This window comes from Danio aesculapii, chromosome 23, assembly GCF_903798145.1.
Source record: "Danio aesculapii chromosome 23, fDanAes4.1, whole genome shotgun sequence".
In the NCBI taxonomy this organism is placed as follows: Eukaryota; Metazoa; Chordata; class Actinopteri; order Cypriniformes; family Danionidae; genus Danio; species Danio aesculapii.
The window spans coordinates 28,079,542-28,093,321 of NC_079457.1; the positions used below are offsets into that span (position 1 = coordinate 28,079,542).

At 37.4% G+C, this 13,780-nt stretch overlaps 1 protein-coding gene across 4 annotated transcripts in view; it reads left to right on the top strand.

Annotated features, from left to right (window-relative positions):
* The window catches only part of chl1a (cell adhesion molecule L1-like a), a 104,492-nt gene that overhangs the window by 18,521 nt on the left and 72,191 nt on the right, over nt 1–13,780 (top strand). For all 4 annotated transcript variants that reach the window (XM_056449970.1, XM_056449969.1, XM_056449967.1 and 1 more), the window contains exons 2-5: nt 7,991–8,158; nt 8,326–8,434; nt 9,958–10,148; nt 10,417–10,539. In XM_056449970.1, the coding sequence (XP_056305945.1) occupies nt 8,077–8,158; nt 8,326–8,434; nt 9,958–10,148; nt 10,417–10,539 (505 nt within the window). In that variant the 5' untranslated portion in view covers nt 7,991–8,076. The remainder of the gene's footprint in view (nt 1–7,990; nt 8,159–8,325; nt 8,435–9,957; nt 10,149–10,416; nt 10,540–13,780) is intronic.

Consider the following 13,780-nt stretch of genomic DNA (forward strand, 5'->3'; position numbering starts at 1 on the left):
TTCTCCCCCAATTTCTGTTCAACAGTGAAGATTTTTTCTTAATAACATCATTAAATTAGTAAAATATATTGCAAATGAGAATAAAACAACAGAATGTTTTTATAAAAATAGACAATATTGGTAAAAGTATAATAATTACAAGAATAAAAAGTGTAGATTATTTAAATAAGGGAAATTAGTCAATTAACCATTTCTAATGGTGAACAAATATTTTGCTGTCAAGATGTCATTTTGTTCTCTCCAAGTATAGTAAAGGTGAGTCGTTTAATGAGTGAAGTTAATTATAAACATATTTCGAGAGGATCACGTGCTTATGATTGCTTACGGCTGGTCCCGCATTATTCAATTCATGATTCACCAATCAGACGATTCCTAAGCCACTATAAATACCCTAAGTTCTATATAACAGCCATCTTCAATTTGAAAAATCCCCCCTTCCACCCCTACTCCTCCTCCTTTCCTAGATGGGTGGCACGGTGGCCAAGTGGTTAGCACTGTTGCCTCACAGCAAGAACGTCACTGGTTCTAGTCCTTTCCAAGCCAGCCGATGTTTCTGTGCGGCATTTACTTGTTCTCCCTGTGTTCACGTGGGTTCCCCCGGGTTCCCCGGTTTCTCCCCACCGTCCAAAAACATGCAACTTAAGTTTATTGACTAATCCAAATCAGCACCATGGACATGCTCCTTGTAAGTAGTTATCTCTTAAGAGCAATCACTATCTGTTCATTAGCTACTACAGCAGGGGAGTTCTCGAGATCTACATGAGCTCAAACTGCCCTCTCGCCTTGCAAACGGATCTTATGAGCTCAGGGCTCTTTCCCGGGACAGCATGCCCAACCAGCTTTATAATCAATCATCAGTGAAGTGAACTCTTGAAATATATTAATAATTGTGTTTCTCTCGCAGCTTTGTGCGCGCAGTCAGCTGCGAAATGGTAATGCAAAAATGCATACAAATAATGGCAAATGTGGAAAATGAAAGCAAAGGCTGAATCCCGGATATTTTAGGAGATTCAGAAACTACAGCCGGACATATCTGTGGGTCTGCAGAGCATGTGAGATTTTGTGAGTGCTGACATATCTCGCGCACAAAGAACCAGCAGTAGGAAACGTGCAGAGCGTGATCGCGAATGTTTTTCTTTCTTGGGAGGATACAAAAAATGTAAACAGATGATAATAGTAGTATCATTCATGTGTCACCACTATGCCATCTTTCGGATAAGACGTAAAAAAGAGGTCCTGACACTCTGTGGTCGTAAAAAAATCCCAGGATGTCCTTCAAAAAAAGAGTAGGGGTTTAACCCTGGCATCCTGGCCAAATTTGCCCACTGCCCACTGAGTCATCCAGGTGGATGCTACACACTGGTGGTGGATGAGGAGATTCCCCCCAATGTTTAAAGCAATTTGAGTGTCTAGAAAAGCACTATATGAATGTAAGGAATAATTATTATGGCATCACGGTGGCGCAGTGGGTAGCATGATCACCTCAAAGCAAGAAGGTTGCTGGTTCGAGCCTCGGCTGAGTGAGCTGGGATTTCTGTGTGGAGTTTGCATGTTCTCCCCATGTACGCGTGAGTTTCCTCCGGGTGCTCCAGTTTCCCCCACAGTCCAAAGACATGTGGTACAGGTGAATTAGGTAAGCTAAATTGTCCATAGTGTGTATGGATGTTTCCCAGTGATGGGCTGCTGCTGGAAGGGCATCCGCTGTGTAAAAACCTATGCTGGATAAGTTATCGGTTCATTGTGGCGACCCATAAAGGGACTATACCAAAAAGAAAATAAATGAATGAATGAATTATTATTATTATTATTATTATTATTATATACAGTTGAAATCAGAATTATTAGCCCCTTATTGATTTTTTTCTTTTTTAAATATTTCCCAAATAATGTTTAACAGAGCAAGGACATTTTCACAGTATGTCTGATACTATTTTTTCTTCTGGAGAAAGTCTTATTTGGTTTATTTCGGCTAGAATAAAAGCAGTTTTTAACTTATTTTAATCCATTTTAAGGTCAATATTATTAACCCCTTTAAGCTATTTTTTTTTCGACTGTCTACAGAACAAACCATCGTTATACAATAACATGCCTAATTCCCCTAACCTGCCTAGTTAACCTAATTAACCTAATTAACCCTTTAAATGTCACTTTAAGCTGTATAGAAGTGTCTTGAAAATATCTAGTCAAATATTATTTACTGTCATCATGGCAAAGATAAAATAAATCAGTTATTAGAAATGAGTTATTAAAACTATTATGAATAGAAATGTGTTAAATACTAAATTAATATAAATACTTGGGCGACCGGGGCAACGCAGTGGCGCAGTAGGTAATACTGTCACCTCACAGAAAGAAGGTTGCTGGTTCAAGCCTCGGCTGGGTCAGTTGGTGTTTGACAGTCCAAAGACATGCGGTACAGGTGAATTGGGTAGGCTATATTGTCCATAGTGTATGAGTGTGAATGAGTGTGTGTGTGGATGTTTCCCAGAGATGGGTTGCAGCTGGAAGGGCACCCGCTGCGTAAAACAAATGCTGGATAAGTTGGAGGTTCATTCCGCTGAGGTGACCCCAGATTAATAAAGGGACCAAGCCGACAAGAAAATGAATGAATGAACTTGGGTGGCCTTTAACATACCTGGGCGACCCGCCCACGTAAAGTCTATGTGTGGGAAGCATTGGAGTTTATAAAACCTTTTCATGTTTCACCTGTTGGCACTGCAAATGTTTACATATTTTTCTATATAAACATGCACTTTGCGATTTTATTCGACTGTTGTGACCTAGAGGTGTTTATATACAAAAGCCTCTGTAAGTGCCATCTGAAATGTTCGTCTAAAATACTATTTTTTTTTTCAGGCTCCTGAACGTAGCTTCAGTAATTTCACTTTTATGGTGATGTCTGATGAATAGCTTCTTTTCATGGCTTCTAAAGGGAAATAATTGAATGCAAACTTAGGAAGCTGAGAAAAAAAAGCTCATTTTAGAAGAAAATTTCATATGGCACTTTTGAGTGAGGTTTTGCGTTTAAACTCTTCATACTAACCGTCTGTTATAATTCCCATTCATATTGATGGCAAACTTTACAGTCTCATTTGACCCTATATGAACTTTTATACAGAACAGATTTTTCACTTTTGCAAAATCTCAGGGCATCACTGCATCACTGCCGATTCCTTGAGTCCATCCAATGTTTTGATGGCTCTTAGAAGACTAAGGGAAGACTAAACTACCCAGCCTCCAAATGATGAGCCGGGAGCAAGAGTGAGAGAATGCATCACCTCTGGCCACTTCTGGATAAGCAGAGTTAATCTGAGGTTGATGCTGGTAATTTGTGGAGGCGGCTTGACTCTGTGCGTTCTGTGAATGTGAACGATTATGTGTGGAATGAGCCTGCGGCGTGCTCGAGATTACGGTTCATCAGCCTTCACGGAGGCGTGAAGGCAAACAACGCACACGAGTCAGCGAAATAAACAACGTCAACTTCTTTTCTCAGCTCGTGGCTTTCATTGCAGACTCGCAACCTTTGTGGTTTTTTGATCGCACATGCTGAAAAGTTCAGGATCTCGAAGCTGTCCATGTTAACTAAGTTGATGTCATCTTGAACTTTACATCAGTTTCATTTGATGAATAAATACTTGAGTATACAGTTGAAGTCAGAATTATTAGCCCCCCCAGGTTTATTTTTTCCCTCAATTTCTGTTTAAAGGAGAGAATATTTTTTCAACACATTTCTAAACATAATAGTTTTAATAAATCATATCTAATAACTGATTTATTTTATATTTGCCATGATGACTGTAAATAATATTTGACTAGATATTTTTCAAGACACTTCTAAACAGCTTAAAGTGACATTTAAAGGCTTAACAAGGTAAATAAGGTTAACTAGGCAGGTTAGGGTAATTAGGCAAGCTATTGTTTTACGATGATTTGTTCTGTAGATTTGTTTTCTGTCGAAAAAAAAAAATTAGCTTAAAGGGGCTAATAATTTTGACCTTAAAATGGTTCATAAATTTAAAACTGCTTTTATTCTAGCCGAAATAAAACCAAATAAGACTTTCTCCAGAAGAAAAAATATTATCAGACATACTGTGAAAATTTCTTGCTCTGTTAAACATCATTTGGGAAATATTTAATATAAGGGGGGCTAATAATTCTGACTTCAACTGTATATCTTGCATATATTTAGATCTTTAAATCTTCTCAAAATAGGCTGTGTTTTTGGGCTTTGTTCGTTTAAACCCATCACTAACAGATGAGTCTCAAAGATTTTCATATTCTTTGCATACTCATAAATCAATACAGTGATGATCAAAAGTGTGATATTGTATATGCAGAATACAGACGCTGCTTTCTAGATCTATTTGCCGATGAATGCATTTACATTGGACTTTTAATTGCTTCAAAAGCAATGCAATGAGAATTGCTTTCAAATAACATTTTGAATGTGAAATAATAAACAAAAATAAAAGGATACAGTACTTTAAATATTGAACTAAAAGGAGGGGGTGCGTAGTATATCATTGCAGCATCATTAATGCAACGTGAGCCTCCGCAATGGTCACATCACAGCGTCTGCAGTGTTAAGTTTAAACATAATAGAGTGAAATTTTATTATTTGGATGTTTTTAAGGCCTGTGACTGTGTTAGCATTTAAAGCATTCAGGCGCAATACATTGTACTGTTTGAGACGTTAATAAAGGTACATTTTATTGGATTTCGTTATACAATGTAGACCAGGGGTGACCAACCCTGCTTCTGGAGATCTACTGTCCTGGGGCCTCATGTATCAACGCTGCGTACGCACAAAAACTTTGCGTACGCCAGATTTCACGCTCACGTTTGGATTTACTAACGATGAAATGAACATGAGAATGTGCGTTGGTCAACGCCAACTTCATGTCTGGCGTACGTGCATTTCTTGTGTGTGTTTGTTTTATTTCCATTGGCGACTCCTAGAGGCAATTATGTTGAATTGCACACTACAAAGTATGTTTGCATGAGCCGTGAAATGCCAGCTGTATGGGACGGGATCATCCACATGTCTAGCAGGTATATAAAGTTTCCATACCATGCTGTTGAACCGTGGTAAAGTTAGTTTGACGTTTGACATTCATTAGACATTCGATTTCAAACCAATTAAATTCTTTGCTCCTGTTATAGTTTCAGTCAAAAGTAGGTCAGATAGGCATAAATATGTGCCCTTTATGTTGCACACGGCTTAATTTCTCGATAAAAAAAAAATAACCATATGAATGAATTAAACGATTCAACCATTTAAATTATACAATAAAACCAGTACCAAAATGTTCAGAAAAACATCCTGCTTATTGCACAAGACTCTGTTTATGTAATTAGCACTTTATTTATTTTATAATATTTTTTAAATATCTTTTAATGTAAAAATTGTAAAAGTCAATTAAACTCTGACACCATTTAAGATAAAATATTCAAATCCACTCTAAAATTGTGTGTCGCCCACAATTGAAGCAACTCTCTCCTCAAAGGGTGTTAGTTCAGCATCCCCTGTTCCCCTGTTCGGTCCACACTTTGACGGTGCGCCACTCATCATAAAAGTGAAAAATCTGATTCATTATATGAAAAACTTCTTAAACTTCTTAAGAAACGCTTAATACTCTATTATCTGCGACTCGTTTGTGTTCTGACCACATGTGCTTGGTTGTACACTATATCAATAAAGTGTTTCGACTTTTAAAAACACTGTAGTAACACATTGAGCCACTAAACATTGCTCCAATGACGTTTTTCTACAGGAGGAAAACGCGAAATACATCCAAACACTTCAAATATAGTCTGTGTTAGTAAACGCAAGACTATTGATGAACTCCAGCATAACACTGTATGACAACGCTTCAGATGACTGTTCTAGAGCCTAAAGCTAATCAATCTGTCACATTCTGGAGTGCTTTACGGGTCTAAAGAAAAATATTAATGAAATGATCTTAAATAAAACAAATACATTTATAGAGATGGTATACAAGTATATAACTTTACTCACATGGGAAACGAGGCCACATGAATGACACAGCATCACGTATCATCTGATAATTGTAAGAAATAATTCCAAAAGGCAGCTGACTGTGTAAAGCCACATAAAACAACACAAAAATACAATGAATATGCCGAGACCAGAGGCTAATCAGCCGGATTCAGCTGAGGTGAAGTGACGGCGACCAGCGAGACCTAGCTGTCACTCAAGTGGCCACGCCCTTAATTATGCAAACTTAATATAACCTAATATAAAGGAAATGGATGAGTTATAAAAAAAAAATTCACCCCCCTCACAGTTGTCATGGAGGGTAATAATAGCTATATGAACCAAAATCGTTCTTTGTACCAGGCTGTAAACACCTTTTTTTCTGCTGTAAAGTTGGCCATTCTAACAGTGGGCTAAATTGCAATTTGCTCTATTATGGAGCCAGGACTAGCGGAATTTTGATGAATTGCAGTTTCTGTTACTTCCGTATCGGCTTCCCGAGGGAGAGCGGGAGGTTGCCGCTTGTTCAAAAACAAGCATTTTTCTCAATCTCCTATGTTTATGTTTAGTTATTTCACATTACAGCAAATAAAAATACTCTGTTTGTTAACAAAAAAGTGCAATTAGTGAACTTACTAACAAGAGCCTGAGAAAAATGCTCAGTTTAAAATGGAGTTAACTTGTTAACAAAGGTTCGGTAGCAGGACCACGCCCCACTTTGTCTTCTTAACCAATCACCAACTCTCTAAAAACTTAAGGCAGATCAGCCCTCTAGCACTGTTTTTCTTGTTCTCTCGAACCCACTCTCTATTTCCTCACTTCCCATTAACAATCCTATAACCCTCTCTTCCCACCTAGTTTGAATTGGAGGGTCAAATCACTATACCAAAATACTACATAGATGGTACCCCCACTATGAGTCTCTTAGCATCATCGTAGGACGCCCGATCAACCTACTGTACCTACCTGTTCACTGTTTATCCTCTTACTTCCCTTCATCTCACTGTTCCCCTACTATCCCTTTCATCCCTATAATAAAGTCTAGCTCAAAGTGTGGCGTGGTCCATGCTGGTGAAAGTTTAGATGGCATTTAGATGTTTTTGCATCTTAACTCTTCATAAACAACATTTTAAATTACATTTTAAACAAATTAATACTGATGCAGATATACTGAAAAGCATCAATATAATTGTATTATTGTTTGAGGTTAAATAAAAAGTCCTAAAGTCTTCTCACCTGCAATAAAACCATAATGTTCTTGCACCCATTTTTGAGCATTTTCTGGAAAACAAATTGTCTGTAACAATTGTCAAATGTCTCTAGCTCTTGAACCCTGTGGTCTACGTTCACAAGTCTGGTTTTGTTTAAAACTAGACACTGGTTAGTTTGGTACCCAAGGGTCAAAATAACTCAAAGTAGTAAAGACACAGAGTAAAACATTGTAAAATATAGGTGAAGTGAATTGCTATTAGTTTCAATGACATTTCTTAGAGGAAAAATGGATGTGACTATCAGGATAATGGCATGGAAACACCAAAAAGATAAAGCTAAATGGCTGACTATGTTTTGATTAAAATTTCACGAGGATACTCCCAAAAACACCTACTATATCAATTCAAAGTGAACAACTCTTTAAAAGGCACCTAGGTTACCCCTTTTTTCAGACTTAAGTGTTTTGCGTCTCCAGAATGTGTCTGTAAACTTTCAGCTCAAAACACTCATCAGATTTTTCATTATACCTTTTACAAGATTCTATTTTGTCCACCGTTTTTATGTTGTTAAATTGAAAAAAAAAAAAAGGACTGGGTGTGTTTATATCACCCCAATATGACGGTCTATACACTATATACACACATATGTCTGTCCAAACAGCTTGAAAAGTAGATTTTTCACCATAGGTGCCCTTTAAGTCCCCTCTTAACTTCACGGTCGAAGGATTTATTACAATTGCATTTTGTTCTTACTCTTGTCCTGTTTTGTTATTTTTTGTAGATCTTTCTCTCGGAGGAGTCAGTAAGAAGCTCTTGACACAAAACTACGAGTGTTTTGAGCATATCCTTCATCTTTCTTTGGCTGGGATGAGGGGGCTCAGGAGTCTCAGCGTTGGGCTCCTGTCGGCCTTCTTCTCCACCACCTTTGGTCTATATTTCCCTCCTCACGGTAAGTGTCAGGACACTTAAATTACTCACAGCTGTTCGTTCTTATCAATGCAACTTCGACTTGAGGCTAAGGACGTTATTAAAGAGAATTACATGTCATTATGTAGTAAACTCTTCCAGAAATGACCACCTCGATGGCACTTTTATGTTGTGATGTGTTTCCTGCAGTGGAGCAGCTGCCGACCATCACCGCTCAGACCTCAGGCTCTATCATCGCCCTGCCATATGATGAGCGATACATATTCAAGTGTGAAGCCAAAGGAAACCCAAGACCTACGTGAGTGAGATGTTCTGAACCTCAGGTTAAACTGGAAAAATACCAATATATGGAATTGCTGTTGATGCCCTTATTAATACTCACCATATATATATATATATATATACATATATATATATATATATATATATATATATATATATATATATATATATATATATATATATATTTTTTTTTTTTTTTTTTTTTTTTTTTTAAATTTATTTATTTATCCATGCCCCTTGTTATAATTGCTTACTTCTTTAGATTAAAATATTCTTCGAAAAATTTGGCATAACACATGTACATTAACAAAATATATGATACTGTTTTAGTTTTTTTAAATATATAATTTAACGAGAAAGCATTTATATTGTGCCTTTAACCATGGTTTTTCTACACTTCCCATAGTTTAAAGTTATATGAAATGGAAAAAAAATAAAATAAATAAAAAAATAAAGTAGGGTGGTGCTTGATGTTTTCCTTTGGAACCAGTTGGATCATTGCTAACAAATAAGTATTTGAATACCAGTTTGCCCAGGAGATTTGAAGATGAAAAGGTTAGACTAAAAGAATATCACACCATGAGCTGGCATGTACCACTTTACCAAACTCAATGACTCTGCATGAGAAACTACAGCTGTTTTAAAAAAGAAGAGCTCAATATGCCCTACTGCTCTCTCCTTGTTTTAGTTAAATTACATCAACACTTTATGTGTCATGGCACTTCTGTGGAAGCCGGTTCCGGCATCCAAAAAGTGTTGAAAAAATGTAAACTTAAGAAATGATCTCAGTATATTCACAAATACATAACAAGCTGTGTCATATTTATTCTGTGAATGATCAAAAGTTAATATTTCTCAGCAAACTGTCCATTCTGACTGCAGAAATGCATAATATAAAAACATTATCTTTGCTTTGCTATGTTTACCATGAAGCGACAAATCAGCCATTTGGTTGAGCATGTTTCTGAGAAATTATTAAAACATACTACATTTTTATGGCACCATAACTTTGTAAAGTTAGTGCTCTTACAGTGTAATATGTCAAATAAAAAGAAAAGCTTACCTTGAAAAATTTCACCAAATACAAAATTTTCACCAAAGTTGACATGGCAAAAGTGATTTCCTTGTTTCTATGGTAGAAGTGCTGGAACGAGTGCTGTTGATTGACTTGGTGACAACTAGTGGATTTTTTTTGCCATAACATATTAACAAGATGGCTCAATCACGTTGAGTTAACTTCTCCTCTCAGTAAAATATAGTGGCTCAAAATATGCTCAAACATTTGGTCGGACAGGCGATAAAAGGGATAAGTCGCAATTTCGAGTTTACATCTCACAATTCTAAGAAAAATAAGTCAGAGTTGCAAGTATGAATCACACAATTCTGAGATAAAAAGTCACAATAATCTTTTTTTATTATTATTTAGAGGCAGTAACTGGCTGCCATACACTTCGGAGAAGCTTTTACATTTAAGAAAAATCAAAATGTGGTGTGTTAGTGTTACTAAAAATTGCATGTTGTGTGATTTTAATCCCACAGGTATCGGTGGACAAAAGATGGGATGGATTTTGACCCCCATAAAGACCCTCAGGTCACTACAGAAGAAAATACTGGAACTTTTAAGATACCAAACAAAAAAGATAAAGTGAAATACCAGGGAAAGTACAGATGTTACGCCTCCAACAAACTCGGAACTGCAATTTCGGAAGAAGCCGAATTTATTGTGCCTAGTAAGTCATTGTTCATAAATACATCACTCATTGTCTTGGCTTCTTATCATGACTTCTTGCAATTCTAGTCATTTCCTGAGGTCTGTTCCAGGATATTTGCATATTTGCATGTGTGTCCCCTTAAGCACATTTAACGTGATGCTGCTCAACTTGTTTTTATTCTCGACAATGTCTTAATAAACACTTCGATGGTAGGCTATCTGTCTCTGGGCTGAGGAAGGGAATGTTACATGCTATTTATTTGTGTTGTTTTCGTGCTTGCTCACAGTGGTACCCAAGTTTCCTAAGGAGAAGACAGAGCCAATTGTGGTCACAGAGGGCGATTCAGTTGTTTTGGAGTGTAACCCGCCACAAGGGATTCCACCCTGGCAGCTGTACTGGATGACCAATGGTACAGTAAATTAAAGACACTTTAAATGTGTTTGCTGCACACTGCTTTAAACAAATCAATAAGATAATTATAAAGTCCCCCTATTATGAAATTTAAAAATATATATTATTTTGATTTCTGGACATTTCCTACAATACGTTTACATCAATCCAAGGTAAATAAATTATAATTGTAATTTTCATAGTTTAGTTTGCAGCATTTCTCACAGTGTCTGCAATGGTTGGTTAAAGTATATGTACTCTCTAAGCCTTTCTTAGACTCTACTGTGCTCTGATTGGTTAGATGGCACATGATTGGTCAAACCAATCGTGTCATTGTTTTTACTGTTCCTCAGATCTTGTGAACACAGTAATATGAACAGTGCTTCTATTATACAATTTGAAAAATTACTTATTTTGCTTCTGGATATTTCCTACAATATGTTTACATCAAATAAAAAAATAAAAAACAATAATAATAATAATATTTTTTGTCATATTTAGTTTGCAGCATCACTCTCAGTGTCTGAAATAGTTGGTTCAAGGATCTGCGCTCTCTACTACTACTACTACTAATAATAATAATAATAATACTTTTCTCAGAATTTAGTTTGCAGCATTACTCAGTGTCTGAAATGTTTGATTCAAGAACCTGCGCCCTCTAAGCGCCACCTTTTTTCGAACTCTACTGTTCTCTGATTGGTTAGATGGCACACTGTGTTGCAATTGGTCAAACCAAATGCCTATAATCGTGTCAGACTTTCTACTCTTTCTCAGTACTTGTGAACATAGTAATATTAACAGTGCTTCTATTATGCAATTTGAAAGATTACTCCTTTTGTTTCTGGAAGTTTCATACAATATGTTTACATCAATTTACGTTTAAACATATTAATAATATTTTTCTCATAATTTAGTTAGCAGCATTACTTACATCTGTGCTGTCTAAGCCCTGCCTTTCTTTGACTAAACTGTGCTCTGATTAGAGTTAAAATCGAGCCCAAAAAATGAAACTCAAGCCTACCTGAGCCTGTGCACCTTGTGTCCGAACCCGATCAACACATTTACTGTAGCCCGATTTAAACCGGACTTTTTTTTTAATACGTGGGCCATTATAACAGATGCTCTCAACTTATTTGAACTACAGAAATTAGTTTAGATTTATCTTACCTACTTATCTTGTTTTTTTAGGACACAATAATTTACCTTTATTAGGTACACCTTTCTAGTACCGGGTTGAACCCACTTTGGTCTTCAGAACTGCCTCAATCCTTGGTGGCATAAATTCAATAAGGTACTGGAACCATTCCTTAGAGATTTTGGTTCATATTAACATGATAGCATGACACAGTTGCTACAGATTTGTCAGTTGCACATCCATGATGCGAATCTCCTGTGAATCTCCAACTTTGGTGAGCCTGTGCGAATTGTAGCCTCAGTTTCCTGTTCTTAGCTGACAGGTGTGGTCTTCTGCTGCTATCCTTAGGGTTGGACATGCTGTGCTTTCAGAGATGCTCTTCTGCATACCTCGGTTGTAACGAGTGGTTATTTGAGTTACTGTTGCCTTTCTATCAGCTGGAACCAGTCTGGCCATTCTCCTCTGACTTCTGGCATTAACAAGGCATTTGCGCCCACAGAACTGCCTCGCACTAGATATTTTCTCTTTTTTGGACCATTCTCTGTAAACCCTAGAGATGGTTGTGCATTAAAATCCCAGTAGATCAGCAGTTTCTGAAATACTCAGACCAGCCCGTCTGGCACCAACAATCATGCCACGTTCAGTCACTTAAATCATCTTTCTTCCCCTTTCTACTGCTCGGTTTGAACTGCAGCAGATCGTCTTGACCATGTCTACATGCCTAAATGGATTGAGCTGCTGCCATGTGATTGGCTGATTAGAAATTTGTGTTAACGAGCAGATAGACAGGTGTACCTAATAAAGTGGCCGGTGAGTGCATCCTGAACTTTGATCTTTAAAACTTTGCTGGTCTTTTACATTCACAAACAGCAATATTAACACTACATAAAATTTCTCATCTGGAAAAAAAATCTTAATACAGTCACCTGAAAGCTCTCTGCTGTCAGTTTCTTGTTGGTTTTAATAGCACCTGTTCAGATTTTCTCAGCGATTGCAGCAAACATTCATGTTGTTTTACATGTCAATCATCATCTTGTTTTTGGCTACAGTTTAGAGTACAGATGCACGCTTATTATTAAACTGTATATAACTACAGTTTTACTGGCGCCAGACTGTAGGTTTTAATCTGCCTGCGCTAATAACATGCTGTTGATAATAAACAAGTTACATGAAGCAAATGACAAAGAATGCTGTTGTCAGTACGTAAGGAGAGGTTGTGTAACTTTTGATGAGTTTCAGTCTAGCCAGTAAAACAGTAGATTTGTTTTTAACTAGTGTTACTTTAGCATTACTGAAACATTGTAGACATACACTCACCGGCCACTTTTTTAGGTACACCTGTCCAACTGCTTGTTAACACAAATTTCTAATCAGCCAATCACATGGCAGCAACTCAATGCATTAAGGCATGTAGACATGGTCAAGACGATCTGCTGCAGCTCAAACTGAGCATTAGAATGGGGAAGAAAGGTGATTTAAGTGACTTTGTAAGTAACATGGTTGCTGGTTGCTGGTTTTCAGAAACTGCAGATCTACTGTGACAAAAAGAGAAAATATCCAGTGAGCGGCAGTTCTGTGGGTGCAAATGTCTTGTTGATGCCAGAGGTCAGAGGAGAATAGCCAGGCTGGTTCAAGCTGATAGAAAGGCAACAGTAACTCAAATAACCACTCGCTACAACTGAAGTATGCTGAAGAGCATCTCTGAACACACAACACGTCCAGGCGGATGGGCTACAGCAGCAGAGGACCAAACCGGGTGTTACTTCTGTCAGCTAAGAACAGGAAACTGAGGCTACAATTCACTCAGGCTCACCAAAATTGCACAATAGAAGATCGGAAAAGCGTTGCCTGGTCTGATGAGTCTTTATTTCTGCTGCGACATTCAGATGGTAGGGTCAGAATTTAGTGTCAACAACATGAAAGCATTGATCCATCCTGCCTTGTATCAATGGTTCAGGCTGATGGTGGTGGTGTAATGGTGTGAAGGATTTTTCTTGGCACACTTTGGGCCCATTAGTACCAATTGAGCATTGTGTCAACGCCACTGCCTACCTGAGGATTGTTGCTGACCATCTCTTTATGACCACAGTGTACCCATCTTCTGATGGCTACTTCCAGCAGGATA